The sequence below is a fragment of the Hemiscyllium ocellatum genome, chromosome 7 (genome assembly GCF_020745735.1).
Source record: "Hemiscyllium ocellatum isolate sHemOce1 chromosome 7, sHemOce1.pat.X.cur, whole genome shotgun sequence".
NCBI lineage: Eukaryota > Metazoa > Chordata > Chondrichthyes > Orectolobiformes > Hemiscylliidae > Hemiscyllium > Hemiscyllium ocellatum.
The window spans coordinates 8057033-8074149 of NC_083407.1; the positions used below are offsets into that span (position 1 = coordinate 8057033).

The following is a 17117-nucleotide window of genomic DNA, read 5'->3' on the forward strand; positions in this document are numbered from 1 at the left end:
TTTCCAGCAACACATTATCAGGTTTAATACCTCTCCAGGTAAAAAATGAGGTCTGCAGATGCTGGAGATCACAGCTGAAAATGTGTTGCTGGTTAAAGCACAGCAGGTTAGGCAGCATCCAAGGAACAGGAAATTCGACGTTTCGGGCATAAGCCGAAACGTCGAATTTCCTATTCCTTGGATGCTGCCTAACCTGCTGTGCTTTAACCAGCAACACATTATCAGGTTTAATACCTCTCCAGTCTTGCTGAAGCATTGATGTTGCTGTTGAAAGTGTGGTCTCCAGAACTGAACACAGTGCTTCGTTTACGACAGACCAGTGATTTATAAAGATCTAGAATAACTTCTTCACTTTGTATGGTACGCTTCTATTTAAAAGGCCCAAAAAATCATAATTTATTAACCACTTGTTTCTGAACTGAATCCTGGACTGTTTTGGTGCTTGGGTTAGGTATTAGCCAGCATCTGATTTAAAACATTTCCTCTTCGTCACTCAGGCTATGAGCACAAAAGGTTTGAAAGATGCAATGCAGAGCGCTGCCAAGGAGTTCCTCTCTTTTGTGGATAAAGGGGTGTCCCCCTACCATGGTAAGTCGTCATTTCATTTGGTTACTTGCAGGTTATGGCATAGGCGTGAGGGAGATTTTCAATGACTGTTTCTGATTTACAGTAGTTCCAGTTTCATTCACCAATAAACATCCAGCGTTCTGATCCCAGCTGATGTTAATACGAAACAGGTCAGATTCCAGAATGAAATCTGGTTTCAAGGACCAAATCGGGTGGTCAGTGTGGTCATGTTGGGCCGAATGGCCTGTTTCCACACTATAGGGAGTCTAATGTTTACAATTGGTTACCATTGGTTAATCGCTAAACATTTTCATAAGAGGCAGGAGGTGTTTAATGGCAGAATTTTATTTCTCAAAAATAGAGAATACAAACCTGACACCACCAGCAACACAACGTTTAAATCTGTTTCCCAACACTATCTTCTTACAGCTGCTCGGTATCAGAGAAACTTTCCTCCTCAACCTCAACAGACTCGGTTTATTTTCCTTGGATTGCAGAGACCATTTTACCTTTCCCAGTCCCCTGGCAAGAACCTCTATCTATTCTGATTTCCTAAACTTTTTCAGTTCTGAAAACCTGAAGTGTTTTATTCAAGTTCTCCTGGCTTGGAAACTTCATAGAGTAAAAACCACTTCTGCTGTGGTGACTGGTTCCCCTGGACTAAATTAGATTGGATTCCCTACAGTGTGGAAACAGGCCCTTTGGCTCAACCAGTCTACACTAACCCTCCAAAGAATAACCCACTCAGACCCATTTCTCTCTGACTAATGCACCCAACACTATGGGCAATTTAGCATGGCCAGTTCACCTGACCTGCACATCTTTCGACTGTGGGAGGAAACCGGAGCACCCAGAGGAAACCCACGCAGACACGGGGAGAATGTGCAAACTCTGCTCAGATAGTCACCCGAGGGTGGAATCGAACCTGGGACCCTGGTGCTGTGAGGCTGCAGTACTAACCACTGAGCCACTGTGCTTGATTATTCTGAACAGACTCCTTGATCCTTCTGTTCTGAACTCAAAACTTATTATGTAAGTTAGCTCACTGAGCTGGAAGGTTTGTTTTCAGATGTTTCGTCACCATGACTCGGTGACATCATGAGTGAGCATCTCCGGTGAACTGGAAACTGTCACTTATGATGTTACCTAACATGGTGACGAAACGTCTAAAAACAAACCTTCCAGCTCAGTGAGCTAACTTATATACTTACCATCAAGCTGAGCTATAAATCTTCTCAAAACTTAATGCCTTTGTTTACTCTGCCTGTCATAAACTCTAAACGCTTGGGTTGTAAGAGTTACAACTTACAATTTGATTCACAAACTGAGCTATAAATCTTCTCCAAAATCACAGTCTAAATGTTTATTCCAGTAATACTGCACGGGTCTGGTGGGTAGTTGATTGAACTCACATCTCTTAACAATGATAAATTTAAGTCACTCTTCGAAATGGACTTTCTGACCTTTTTAAAATAACAAACATCTTCACAGACAACCCAACATCTTATCTCTTTCCTTTTTTAAAAGTCCGAAATGATAATATATTGTTACACACCAGCAATGTCCTCCAGAAATAGAGTCATAGAGATGTACAGCAGGGAAACAGACCCTTCGGTCCAACAGGTCCATGCTGACCAGATATCCCAACCCAATCTAGTCCCACCTGCCAGCACCCGGCCCATATCCCTCCAAACCCTTTCTATTCATATACCCATCCAAACGCCTCTTAAATGTTGCAATTGTACCAGCCTCCACCACTTCCTCTGGCAGCTCATTCCATACACATACCACCCTCTGAGTGAAAAAGCTGCCCTTCAGGTCCCTTTTATATCTTTCCTCTCTCACCCTAAACCTATGCCCTCTCATTCTGGACTCCCCAACCCCAGGGAAAAGACTTGGTCTATTTATCCTATCCATGTCCCTCATAATTTTGTAAACCTCGATTAGGTCACCCCTCAGCCTCCAATGCTCCAGGGAAAACAGCCCCAGCATGTTCAGCCTCTCCCTATAGCTTGAATCCTCCAACCCTGGCAGCATTCTTGTAAATCTTTTAGAACCCTTTCAAGTTTCACAACATCTTTCCAATAGGAAGAAGACCAGAATTGCACGCAATATTCCAACTGTGGCCTAACCAATGTCCTGTACAGCCGCAACATGAGCTCCCAACTGCTGTACTCAATACTCTGACCAATAAAGGAAAGCATACTAAATGCCTTCTTCACTATCCTATCTACCTCAACTCCTCTTTCAAGGAGTTATGAACCTGCACTCCAAGGTCTCTTTGTTCAGCAACACCCCCTAGGACCTTAAGTGTATAAGCCCTGCTAAGATTTGCTTTGCCAAAATGCAGCACCTCGCGTTTATCTGAATTAAGCTCCATCTGCCACTTCTCAGCCCGTTGGCCCATTTGGTCGAGATCATGTTTTGATCTGAGGTAACCCTCTTCGCTGTCCACTACACCTCCAATTTGTCATCTGCAAACTTACTAACTGTACCTCTGATGCTCGCATCCAAATCATTTATGTAAATGAGAAAAAGTAGAGGACCCAGCACCGATCCTTGTGGCACTCCACTGGTCACAGGCCTCCAGTCTGTAAAACAACCCTCCACCACCACCCTCTGTCTTCTACCTTTGAGCCAGTTCTGTATCCAAATGGCTAGTTCTCCCTGTATTCCATGAGATCTAACCTTGCTCATCAGTCTCCCATGGGGAACCTTGTCGAACGCCTTACTGAAGTCCATATAGATCACATCTACTGCTCTGCCCTCATCAATCGTCTTTGTTACCCCTTCAAAAAAACTCAATCAAGTTTGTGAGACATGATTTCCCACGCATAAAGCCATGTTGACTATCCCGAATCAGTCCTTGCCTTTCCAAATACATGTACATCCTGTCCCTCTGGATTCCCTCCAACAACTTGCCCACCACCGAGGTCAGGCTCACTGGTCTATAGTTCCCTGGCTTATCTTTCCCGCCCTTCTTAAACAATGGCACCACGTTAGCCAACCTCCAGTCTTCCGGCACCTCACCTGTGACTATCGATTATACAAATATCTCAGCAAGAGGTCCAGCAATCACTTCTCTAGCTTTCCACAGAGTTCTCAGGTACACCTGATCAGGTCCTGGGGATTTATCCACCTTTAACCGTTTCAAGATATCCAGCACTTCCTCCTCTGTAATCTGGACATTTTGCAAGATGTCACCATCTATTTCCCTACAGTCTATATCTTCCGTATCCTTTTCCACAGTAAATACTGATGCAAAATATTCATTTAATATCTCCCCCATTTTCTGTGGCTCCACACAAAGGCCGCCTTGCTGATCTTTGAGGGGCCCTATTCTCTCCCTAGTTACCGTTTTGCCCTTAATATATTCGTAAAAATCCTTTGGATTCTCCTTAATTCTATTTGCCAAAGCTATCTCATGTCCCCGTTTTGCGCTCCTGATTTCCCTCTTAAGTATACTCCTACTTCCTTTATTCTCTTCTAAGGATTCACTCGATCTATCCTGTTTATACCTGACATACGCTTCCTTCTTTTTCTTACCAAACATCAGTTTCTTTAGTCATCCAGCATTCTCTATGCCTACCAGCCTTCCCTTTCACCCTAACAGGAATATACTTTCTCTGGATTCTCGTTATCTCATTTCTGAAGGCTTCCTATTTTCCAGCTGTCTCTTTACCTGCGAACATCTGCCTCCAATCAGCTTTCGAAAGTTCTTGCCTCATACCATCAAAATTGGCCTTTGTCCAATTTAGAACTTCACCTTTTAGATCTGGTCTATCATTTTCCATCACTATTTTAAAACTAATAAAATTATGGTCGCTGAACCCAAAGTGCTCCCCCACTGACACCTCAGTCACCTGCCCTGCCTTATTTCCCAAGAGTAGGTCAAATTTTGCACCTTCTCTCATAGGTACCTCCACATACTGAATCAGAAAATTGTCTTGTACACACTTATCAAATTCCTCTCCATCTAAACCTTAAACACTCTGGCAGTTCCAGTCGATGTTTGGAAAGTTAAAATCCCCTACCATAACCACCCTATTATTCTTACAGACAGCTGAGATCTCCTTACAAGTTTGTTTCTCAATTTCTCCCTGACTTTTGGAGGGGTCTATAATACAATCCCAATAAGGTGATCATCCCTTTCTTATTTCTCAGTTCCACCCAATGTGTTTCTGGGAATATCCTTCCTCAGCACAGCTGTAATGTTATCGCTGATCAAAAATGCCACTCCCCCTCCTCTCTTGCCTCCCTTTCTATCCTTCCTGTAGCATTTGTATCCTGGAACATTAATCTGCCAGTCCTGCCCATCCCTGAGCCAGGTTTCTGTAATTGCTATGATATCCCAGTCCCATGTTCCTAACCATGCCCTGAGTTCATCTGCCTTCCCTGTTAGGTCCCTTGCATTGAAATAAATGCAGTTTAATTTATTAGTCCTACCTGGTCCCTGCCTGCCCTGACTGTTTGACTCACTTCTGTTCCCAGCTGTACCCGTCTCAGGTCGATCTCTTTCCTCACTATCTCCCTGGGTCCCACCCCCCCACCTTACTAGCTTAAATCCTTCCAAGCAGTTCCAGCAAATTTCCCTGCCAGTATATTAGTCCCCTTCCAATTTAGGTACAATCCGTCCTTCTTGTGCAGGTCACTTCTACCCCAAAAGAGATTCCAATGAATCCTTCTCCCATACACCAGCTCTTCTCTAGTGTGCAGACATTACCTGTGATAAGTTCCTGGTTGATTGTAATGCAATTGACTGCTATCTAAGTTTGCACAGAGCAACTTTCCAAGAGCACCTGAGCTGTAAACAATTTGCTTGGTTTTGGGGAAAGGGTAGGGCCTGCTCTCTGAAATAGCCTCGCCAGTCACTCAGCTGCGGCGAAATTAGGAATGGGCAGCGTGTACTTGTGCCAATTACACCCACATCCCGTAACAGAATTAATAATTGAAAAATTCCATGGCAATAGTCAAACAAGTACAGGTTGTTCCTTCTGGTTTTAAACAGCGTTCCACCTTCATTGTAAAGGTCATTGTGTTGTCAGCAAACATTCAGAATAAAGCTTTTCTTTTTCTTTCTGATGACAAGTTACACACAAAACAGCAATTATCTATCTTTCATGGACAATCAATATTCTTGGCATCTGCCCTTCCCTCCTTTCAGATTGATGACATTTATAGTATAAACCTTTAGCCTTTCATGTAATAATTTCTCTTTCAATATTACGTTTAACGAGCAGAGAGCCGAGAGGTATCTGTGGTGCAATAACTTTAAGGTGACAGTACTAGAATACTTCTGACAGGAGAACCACTGTGTCAAGGCTTTTCACCTTGTACTCATCAGGACAAACGCATGAATCCCAAATTTCAAACAATCACAACAGGTTAAACTGCAGGACAAATTGTCCTGACTTGCCAAGTTTGGCAATGTGTCTCTCTACTAGATCCTCACCTCATACCATTCCATCCTTCCCATACCATCACTATCATATAACCCATCCTCCTTTCGAGCCCTCCTTATGCAAACCCAACCCCATTCCAGACTCTCCATTTCATAACCCCCCCACCACTCGTGTCATTCTCCAGCTCGCTCCCATTCCACTTGCTGTTGGTTCCACCCATTACATCCACTTGTAAAGTGCTTCACGTTTGCAATATCTTATATTCCTGGGGGATGATTAGTTAGAGATATTAAAAGTTTATTGCAATGATGGGGTGTTGTGTATCCTGGCATCTCTCTCTCAATAAATGTAACAGTTGCACATATTAAACCCTTAAACTGACCGATTGAAGTACCATATATACTTGTGTGAAAGTTAGGTTTAGAGACCAAAGATAAAAGGTAAGGTGGGGTTGGCTTTTTATATGAGTGCTAGTTTTGAGACTATATTTTCGAAGGAATTGCTGATAATGAATAGAGGAGGTCCCCAGTGTTTGAACATCTGACTTAAAAACATGTGTACTTCGAAGTACAACCCCCATACAGGGTGTAATTTCAAGGACCTGACATACAAATATTCCCCGTGCTTATGAATGGCTGCTTTACATTGTCCTGCATTTTATTCCAACTAATGCGCTAATCGACATGCAAGTGGACTCCATTTGTCTTCTGGGCAGGGTTTTTAACCAGCTGTAAAGGCAAAATACTGCAGATTTGGAAATTCTGGAGAAATTCAGCAGGTCGAAAGAGATCTCCGTTATCTGAAAGAATAATAGAGTGGTTATGGTCGGGGATTCTAAGTTTCCAAACATAGACTGGGACTGCCATAGTGTTAAGGGTTTAGATGGAGAGGAATTTGTTACATGTGTATAAGAAAATTTTCTGATTCAGTATGTGGATGTACCTACTAGAGAAGGATCAAAATTTGACCTACTGTTGGGAAAGGGCAGGGCAGGTAACTGAGGTGTCAGTGGGGGAGCACTTTGGGACCAGCGACCATAATTGTATTAGTTTTAAAATAGTGATGGAAAAGGATAGACCAGATCTAAAAGTTGAAGTTCTAAATTGGACAAAGGCCAATTTTGACGATATTAGGCAAGAACTTTCGAAAGCTAATTGGAGGTAGATGTTCGCAGGTAAAGGGACGGCTGGAAAATAGGAAGCCTTCAGAAATGAGATAACGAGAATCCAGAGACAGTATATTCCTGTTAGGGTGAAAGGGAAGGCTGCTAGGTATAGGGAATGCTGGATGACTAAAGAAACTGATGTTTGGTAAGAAAAAGAAGGAAGCGTATGTCAGGTATAAACAGGATAGATCGAGTGAATCCTTAGAAGAGAATAAAGGAAGTAGGAGTATACTTAAGAGGGAAATCAGGAGGGCAAAAAGGGGACATGAGATACCTTTGGCAAATAGAATTAAGGAGAATCCAAAGGATTTTTACAAATATATTAAGCACAAAAGGGTAACTAGGGAGAGAATTGGGCCCCTCAAAGATCAGCAAGGCGGCCCTTGTGTGGAGACTCAGAAAATGGGGGATATATTAAATTAATATTTTGCATCAGTATTTACTGTGGAAAAGGATACGGAAGATATAGACTGTAGGGAAAATAGATGGTGACATCTTGCAAAATGTCCAGATTACAGAGGAGTGAGTGCTGGATGTCTTGAAACAGTTAAAGGTGGGTAAATCCCCAGGACCTGATCAGGTGTACCCGAGAACTCTGTGGGAAGCTAGAGAAGTGATTACTGGGCCTCTTGCTGAGATATTTGTATCATCGATAGTCACAGGTGAGGTGCCGGAAGACTGGAGGTTGGCTAACGTGGTGCTACTGTCTAAGAAAGGTGGTAAAGACAAGCCAGGGAACTATAGACCAGTGAGCCTGACCTCAGTGGTGGGCAAGTTGTTGGCGGGAATCCTGAGAGACAGGATAACATGTATTTGGAAAGGCAAGGACTGATTAGGGATAGTCAACATGGCTTCATGCATGGGAAATCATGTCTCACAAACTTGATTTGGATTTTTGTACACACTTAACAAATTCCTCTCCATCTGAACCCTTAACACTATGGCAGTCCCAGTCTATGTTTGGAAAGTTAAAATCCCCTACCATAACCACCCGATTATTCTTACAGATAACCAAGATCGGCGGCACGGTGGCTCAGTGGTTAGCACTGCTGCACTAGGGTCCCAGGTTCAATTCCAGCCTCGGGCAACTGTCTGTGTGGAGTTTGCACATTCTCCCCATGTCTGCGTGGGTTTCCTCTGGGTGCTCCGGTTTACTCCCACTGTCCAAAGATGCGTAGGCCAGGTGAATTGGCCATGCTAAATTGTCCCTAGTGTTAGGTGCATCAGTTGGAGGGAAATGGGTCTGGGTGGGTTATCCTTCGGAGGGTCAGTGTGGACATGTTGGGCCGAATGGCCTGTTTCTACACTGTAGGGGATCTAATCTTGATCTAATCTCCTTACAATATGTTTCTCAATTTCCCTCTGACTATTAGGGGATCTATAATACAATCCCAATAAGGTGATCATCCCTTTCTTATTTCTCAGTTCCACCCAAATAATTTCCTTGGATGTATTTCTGGGAATATCCTCCCTCAGTCCAGCTGTAATGCTGTCCCTTATCAAAAACGCCACTCCCCTCCTCCCCTGCCTTCCATTCTATCCTTCCTGTAGCATTTGTATCCTGGAACATTAAGCTGCCAGTCCTGCCCATCCCTGAGCCATGTTTCTGCAATTGCTATGATATCCCAGTCCCATGTTCCTCATCATGTCATGAGTTCTTCTGCCTTCCCTGTTAGGCCCCTTGCATTGAAATAAATGCAGTTTAATTTATTAGTCCTACCTTGTTCTCTGTTTTGTCCCTGCCTGCCCTGACTGTTTGATTCGCTCCTTTTCCCAACTGTACCAGTCTCAGATTGATCTCTTTCCTCACTATCTCTCTGGGTCCAACCCCACTACCTTATTAATTTACATCCTTCTGAGCAGCTTTAGCAAATCTCCCTGCCAGTATATTAGTCCCCTCCCAATTTAAGTGCAATCCGTCCTTCTTGTACAGGTCACTTCTACCCCAAAGGAGATTCCAATGATCCAAAAATATGAATCCTTCTCCCATACACCAGCTCCTCAGCCATGCATTCATCTGCGCTATCCTCCTATTCCTGCCCTCATAGCACCGGGAGTAATCCAGATATTACTACTCTTAAGGACCTCCTTTGTAAATTTCTGCCTAACTCTCTGTAATCTCCCTTCAGAATCTCAACCTTTTCCCTTCCTATGTCGTTGGTTCCAATGTGGACAATGACCTCTTGCTGGCCCCTCTCCCCTGTGAGAACATTCTGCACCCTCTCTGAGACATCCTTGATCCTGGCACCATGGAAGCAACACACCATTCTGCTTTTTCACTGCTGGCCACAGAAGCGTCTATCTGTACCTCAGACTAGAGAGTCCCCTGACACAGTCGATCACTTGGAACCTGACGTACCCCGTATTATATTAGAACCAGTCTCGTTGCCAGAAACGTGGCTGTTCGTGCTACATTCCCCAATGAATCCAACACCCCCTACATTTTCCAAAACAGTATACTTGTTTGAAATAGCCACAGAAGACTCCTGTACTACCTGTTTACCTCTCTTACCTTGCCTGGAGTTAACCCATCTATGTGACAATCTGTGACTGTTCCCCTTCCTATAACTGCCATCCATCACATCCCCTTGCTTTTGAAAATTCCTCATTGCCTCTAACTGTCTCACCATGTGCTGCCTTTGTCTGTTCCTCTCCCTTTTAAAACTGCTGTTGTTTTGACTTTTTTTTCCTCCAAAGTTCCAAAACAATGCAGCAGCATATAAAACAGTAATTGCTGCTCCTGCAATTCGAGGAAATCATCTCCAAGACCTAAAATAATTCAAAAAAAAAGGAGCAGCTGTTACAGCCAAACGTTTTTCCTGTCCTCCATCTTGAATTACCCAGAATCCTTTCAAGTTTCACAACATCCTCCGATAGTAGAGAGACCAGAATTAATGCGGTATTTCCTGGGTAGATGTTGAAGTTCCCTCTTCTGGGAGAATCTAGAACCAGGGCCATGGTTTAAAAATAAGCGATCATCCATTTAAGCAAAGAGGAAACATTTTTTACTGTTGGGGTTTTGAGTCTTTGGGATTTCCTACCATAAAAGGCAATGGATGCATTATATATCTTGTCAGGCAGAGACAGATTCCTGACTAGCGAAGGGATGAAAGATTATTGGCGATATGCAGGATAATAGAGTTGGGATTCAGATTGGACTGAAAATGTGTTGCTGGCAAAGCGCAGCAGGTCAGGCAACATCCAAAGAGCAGGAGAATCGATGTTTCGGGCATGAGCCCTTCTTCAGGAAGTCCCTTCAGATTGGAATGACCTTGATCTAATTGAAAGGCAGATCAGGCCCAAAGGGCCATGTGGCCTATTCTCATTGCTTGTTTGTCTGTTTGATTTGGTTGTTGCTGGCCGTGGTACTGAATTTAGCTGGGAAGTATAATTCCAGCCTGTCTGATTCTGATAGCTTCAATAAGATCAGAGCAGTTGTAGCAATAATTCTTACACTGTTCCTGCCAGCCCTCCTTCCCAAACAAGCATATGGCAAAAAGTAAAGACATTTTTGCAGACATTTCTCACGATAGTGTCCTAAACCCAGCCAGCTTCAGCTGTGTGGAAAACAATCCTCCCTCAATCATCCCTTTACATGTAATGAGATTATTACCTCTGAAGCCCCCACTATTAACATCCTGGGGCATATTATTGACCAGGAAATGCTGGGGCTAACCCTATAAACACAGTAGCTACAAGTCCGTTAGAGGCTGGGAGTTCTGCAGTGACCAATTCACTTCCTGTCTCCCAAAGGTCTGTCAGTCATTCAAAAGGCACAAGTCAGGAGTGTGATGGAATACTCCCCACTTGCCTTGATGGGTGCAGCTCCAACAACACTCAAGGAGCTCAGCACCATCCAGGACAAAGGCACCTGATTGGCATTCGCTGCACTCCCTTCTCATTCCTGATGAAGGGCTCTGGCCCGAAACGTCGAATTTCCTGTTCCTTGGATGCTGCCTGACCTGCTGTGCTTTAACCAGCAACACATTGTCAACTCTCTGCACTACCTTCAATGTTCACTTCATTCTCCACCAATACACAGTGTGGACCATCTACAAGATGCATTGCAGCAACTCGTGAAGGCTTTTTAAACAACACCTTCGGAACACAGGACCATTTGCATCTGGAAGGATAAAGGTTGCATACACATGGGAATACTAACACCTACAAATTTTCCTCCAAGTCACACACCATCCTGAATTGGAATTATATTGTCGTTCCTTCACCATTGCTGAGTCAAAGTCCGGGAACTCCCTAACTGCACTATGAGTGTACTTACACGATATGGACTGAAGCACTTGATGGAATGCATCTTGTAGATGGTACACATTGCTGCTACTGAGCGTCGGTGGAAGAAGTGCATGTTTGTGGATGTGGAATAAATCAGGTGGTGCTTTGGTCCTGACTGGAATCGAGCTCTCGAATGTTATTGGAGCTGCACTCATCTAGACAAGTGACGGGAGTTCCGTCATACTTATCACACTTGGAATATTGTGTCCAGTTCTGGTCGCCCTACTATAGGAAAGATACAGAGGCTTTGGAGAGGGTGCAAAGAAGGTTTACCAGGATGCTGCCTGGACTGAAGAAAGGTTGAAAAAGCTCAGAGGTTTCTCTCTGGAGAGAAGGAGGAAGAGAGGAAATCTGATCGAGGAGTACGAAATAATGAGAGGAAAAGATAGAGTCAATAGCCAGGGCAGGACTGACTGGTACGAGAGGTCATAGTTTGAAGATATTAGGAGGAAGATATAAAGGAGACATCAGAGATAGGTTCTTTATGCAGAGAGTTGTGAATGTATGGAATGCGTTACCAGCGGTGGTGGTGGAAGCAGAGTCATTAGGGACATTTAAGCAACTGCTGGACATGCACATGGATAGCAGTGAGTTAGGGGGTGTGTAGGTTGTTACTATATTTTACATTAGGATAAAATCTCGGCACAACATCGTGAGCCAAAGGCCTGTTCTGTGCTGTACTTTTCTATGTTCTATACTGTCTGTTGTAAGTGTGAAAAGTGTGGTGCTGGAAAAACACAGCAGGCCAGGCAGCGTCCGAGGAGCAGGAGAATCGATGTTTTGGGCATAAGCCCTTCTTCAGGAATGAGGCTGGTGTGCCAGGTGGGCTGAGATAAAGGGTACATAGAAGAACATAGAACACAGAAAAATACAGCGCAGTACAGGCCCTTCAGCCTTCGATGTTGCGCCGACCAAAGTCTACCTAACCTACACTAGCCCAATAACCTCCATATGCTTATCCAATGCCCGCTTAAATGACCATAAAGAGGGAGAGTTCACCACTGCTACTGGCAGGGCATTCCATGAACTCACGACTCGCTGAGTAAAGAATCTACCCCTAACATCTGTCCTATACCTACCACCCCTTAATTTAAAGCTGTGTCCCCTAGTAACAGCTGACTCCATTAACAGAAAAAGGTTCTCACTGTCAACCCTATCTAAACCCCTAATCATCTTGTACACCTCTATCAAATCTCCCCTAAACCTTCTTTTCTCCAATGAGAACAGCCCCAAATGCCTCAGCCTTTCCTCATACGATCTTCCTACCATACCAGGCAACATCCTGGTAAACCTCCTCTGCACTCGTTCCAATGCCTCCACATCCTTCCTTTTGTATGGCGACCAAAACTGCACACAATACTCCAGATGAGGCCGCACCAGAGTCTTATACAACCGCAACATGACCTCAGGACTCTGGAACTCAATTCCTCTACCAATAAAGCCCAGTACACCATATGCCGCCTTCACAGAAGGGAGAGGGTGGGGGAGGGAATTTGGGGGAGGGGCTCTGGGAATACAGTAGGTGGAAGGAGGTGAGGGTGATAGGCCGGAGAGGGGGTGGGGGCGGAGAGGTTGGGAAGAAGATTGCAGGTCAAGAGGGCAGTGCTGAATCCGGGGATTGGGACTGAGATAAGGTGGGGGGAGGGGAAATGAGGAAGCTGGAGAAATCTACATTCATCCCGTGTGGTTGGAGGACAAGTGTGGTCAGGCTTTGGGGAGCCAGGAGTTGAGTTACTTCTTGCAGGATTACTAGCTTTTAATGTGTTCTTTTAGCTAGGTCAGCACGGTGGCTCAGTGGTTAGCACTGCTACCTCACAGTGCCAGAGACCCAGGTTCGATTCCAGCCTCGAGCGATGTCTGTGTGGAGTTTGCACATTCTCCCCATGTCTGCAGTGTAAGGTCTATAGTAAGAAGTCAATCTGTCCCCCCTGTGATGTGGCCATCAGTCTAAATTTTTATAACTTGTACCATCTGCATCCCAGCTGCTGTAAGTAAAATTCAACATCCTACCATTATTTTTTTGTACCTGTTTATTAGCTTTAGTCTAATGTCTGATGTGAAACTTGCAGTGGGGTGGGGTGGTGGGAAATAGACATAATAAAATGTTTGATCTGAAGCAGTGTCTTTATAAAATGTGTGACTCGGTGATGGAAATTGCACATAACCACTTGTTGATAATGTTAGGACAGCAGTGCTGTGTACCCCTTCACCATCCCCTGTCAAAACTGCTGCCAAAACACTGCTTTTCATGTTCATCGTTTGTCCTATAAAATCCTAGCCAGCTGGTGGGGAGTGAAACGCATTGGGAGTCTGCTCAATGGGCCATAGATCCCACTTAAGCTAAGAGGCTTCTTCAAAAGCCATTCATTGAGCTCCCCTTTTATGACTGATTGCTACTTTGGAGCCTGTACCTTTCAAATCACTCATCCACCACAGAATGTTTTGAAGCTGTTGATCGTCGAGATCAGATTGTGCAACAATGTTTTCCAGACTGCTGCAATCTCTCCAAAGATTTATTCCCCCTTGATGAAGCTGATTAAAAGCTACAAGGATAATATGATGAGTCTATTGGGCCATTCAACATTTTTTTTTCAGCCTAGTTCCCTCCCCCTTCCCATTTTCAGCCCTGCCTTACAGGTGCTGACCTTGTTCTGGTGAGGTGCCCAGCCACTTGAGTAATGGTCACCATTGTTGACATTTTGTGTTCACTCCTATGGTATGGACATTACTAGCTCATTCCACGTGGCGTGCTGCCTTTTTAAGCTATTGAATTTCATGTGGTGTCTGGACACCCACAATATCATGAGGACCACAGCTCAAGGATTTTAATACTGTGATATCTCCAAATCAGAAGGTGTGTGACTTGGAGGGGAACTTTCAGGTAGTGGTGTTTCCCAGGTATCTGCTGGCCTTGTCCTTCTGGATGGTGAATGTTGTGGGTTTGGAAGGCGTCTTCTGAGGTGCCTTGGTGATTTTCTGAAATGCATTTTGTAAATTGTTCACTGAGCCTCGGTAGTTGAGGGAGTGGGTGTTTGTGGATGTGGTCTCAATCACGTGGGTTGGCACCACACCCACAAACATTGTTGTAAAAACCCACTATTGCCCTTTGGGGAGGGAAACCTGTCATCCTTACCTGGTCTGGCCTATGTAAACCCTACTGCAATATGGTTAACATTTAAATACCCTCTGAAATGGCCAAGCAAGCCACTCATTTGTAATGTAGGTTTCAAGATAGCAACAATTAGGGCTATGTAATACTCACCAGTGAAACACCTACATCCTGAGAATGAATAAAAAGGAGTGGGGCCCAAGTGCTGATCACCCCTGAATGGTTCCAGATGGTGGCTCTCGTTTCTAATATTTCAGTGTTCCTAGACCAGGGTTCTCAGAGAACCTGCTACTCAGAATGACCAAGAATGTATCCCGGTCGGTGATGATTTTCCATATTAAGTTGAATTTGGATGAATGATCAATTCATGGCTTTCTCCCTGCAGTCGTTGAAGAGTGCAAGCGACAACTTTGTTCAGCTGGCTTCCAGGAGCTAAAGGAGGTCGACCACTGGGACCTGAAACCTTCCAACAAGGTGAGTGTCAGGTGGGAGCGTGCAGCCTGGGCAACTCCCTCCCTCAGGAATTTCCACTAAAAACAAAGCAATACATAACCCTGCCGCCTGGTGATCAGTGTGCTTTCAGAGTTCCAGTACTTGTATAGAAGTAAACAGAAATCAAACAAACCCTTCAGCCCAATCTGTCCATACTGGGCTTTAGAGCTGAAAATGTGTTGATGGAAAAGCGCAGCAGGTCAGGCAGCATCCAAGGAGCAGGAGATTCGACGTTTCGGGCATGAGCCCTTCTTCAGGAATGAGGAAAGTGTCCAGCAGGCTAAGATAAAAGGTAGGGAGGAGGGACTTGGGGGAAGGGTGTTGGAAGTGCAATAGGTGGAAGGAGGTTAAGGTGAGGGTGATAGGCTGGAGTCAGGGTAGGGGCTAAGTAGGTGCGGAACATTTCAGAGAACACCTCTGGGACGCCCGGACCAACCAACCCAACCACCCCGTGGCTCAACACTTCAACTCCCCCTCTCACTCCACTAAGGACATGCAGGTCCTTGGACTCCTCCATCGCCAGAACATAACAACACGACGGCTGGAGGAAGCGTGCCTCATCTTCCGCCTGGGAACCCTCTAACCACAAGGGATGAACTCAGATTTCTCCAGTTTCCTCATTTCCCCTCCCCCCACCTTGTCTCAGTCCCAACCCTCGAACTCAGCACCGCCCTCCTAACCTGCAATCTCCTTCCTGACCTCTCCGCCCCCACCCCACTCCGGCCTATCACCCTCACCTTAACCTCCTTCCACCTATCGCATTTCCAACGCCCCTCCCCCAAGTCCCTCCTCCCTACCTTTTATCTTAGCCTGCCTGGCACACTCTCCTCATTCCTGATGAAGGGCTCATGCCCGAAACGTCGAATCTCCTGCTCCTTGGATGCTGCCTGACCTGCTGTGTTTTTCCAGCAACACATTTTCAGCTCTGATCTCCAGCATCTGCAGACCTCACTTTTTCATACTGGGCTTCCATCTTCTTCCCTGACCACACGCCCCCAGCTTGAACCTAAGTGTTAATTCAAAAGTGCTTTTCATTTCGCTCCCAGTCCCCCCTGGACCCTGTGGCTGATCTCCAGTTTGACTAACTGAGTGCAGCCTTGCCCATGTGGCTGTTTTTCAGCAGGCAGCCCTGTGTTGGCATTGACTGCTTGGTACAAATCTGCACTCATCCCTTAGTTCTCCTTTGGCTTTCAGAACATCCAGCGTTTTCCATGAATTAGGTGAAATTACGTTTAATCATTACTGGGATCTCCTCTTCCCTAGCATCTGCAGACTGAATGAATTACATCCAACAAATGGCCGCCTTTTCCCTTAGAATCAAAGAATGATAAAACAAAGCAGGAGGCCAATCGGTCTGTCATTACTGTGCAAGCTCTATACTGAAGCAATCCAGTTGGTTCCTCTTCCCTACGGTTTTGCCGTTTGCCTACATATTCTTTCCCTCCAAATATTTATTCAATTTTCTTCCAAATGTTACTATTGAATATGCTTCCATCACCCTTTCAAACAGTGCGCTCCCGATCACAACAACTGGCTGTGCTTAAAACAAAAATCTTCTTCAAAGGAACTGTAGCTGCAGCCCAGTCCATTTAATCTTGGTACAGGGGAAGCTTCCAGACATGACCATTCATTCAGGAAAAGTAGACATGGATTAGTGAGGACAAATTGGGTTTAAAACATAATTGGTCAGAGTATAGGAGTTGGGAGGTCATGTTGCCGCTGTCCAGGACATTGGTTAGGCCACTGTTGGAATATTGCTTGCAATTCTAGTCTCCTTCCTATCGGAAAGATGTTTTGGAACTTGAAAGGGTTCAGAAAAGATTTACAAGGATGTTGCCAGGGTTGAAGGATCTGAGCTGCAGGGAGAGGCTGATGAGGCTGGGGCTGTTTTCCCTGGAGCGTCGGAGGCTGAGGGGTGACCTGATAGAGGTTTACAAAATCATGAGGGACATGGATAGGATAAATAGACCAAGTCTCTTCCCAACGGTAGGGGAGTCCAGACTTACAGGGTGTAGGTTTAGGGTGAGAGGGGAAAGATATAAAAGAGACCCAAGGGGCAACTTTTTTACGCAGACGGTGGTATGTGTATGGA

The 17117-nt window shown here is 44.9% G+C and overlaps 1 protein-coding gene across 1 annotated transcript in view; it reads left to right on the forward strand.

The window, feature by feature from the left end:
* Window positions 1–500: 500 nt before the first annotated feature.
* dnpep (aspartyl aminopeptidase) overlaps window positions 501–17117 on the forward strand; it is a 59071-nt gene continuing 42454 nt past the window's right edge. The window contains exons 1-2 of the mRNA XM_060827792.1: window positions 501–588; window positions 14919–15007. Of these exons, the coding sequence (XP_060683775.1) occupies window positions 501–588; window positions 14919–15007 (177 nt within the window). The remainder of the gene's footprint in view (window positions 589–14918; window positions 15008–17117) is intronic.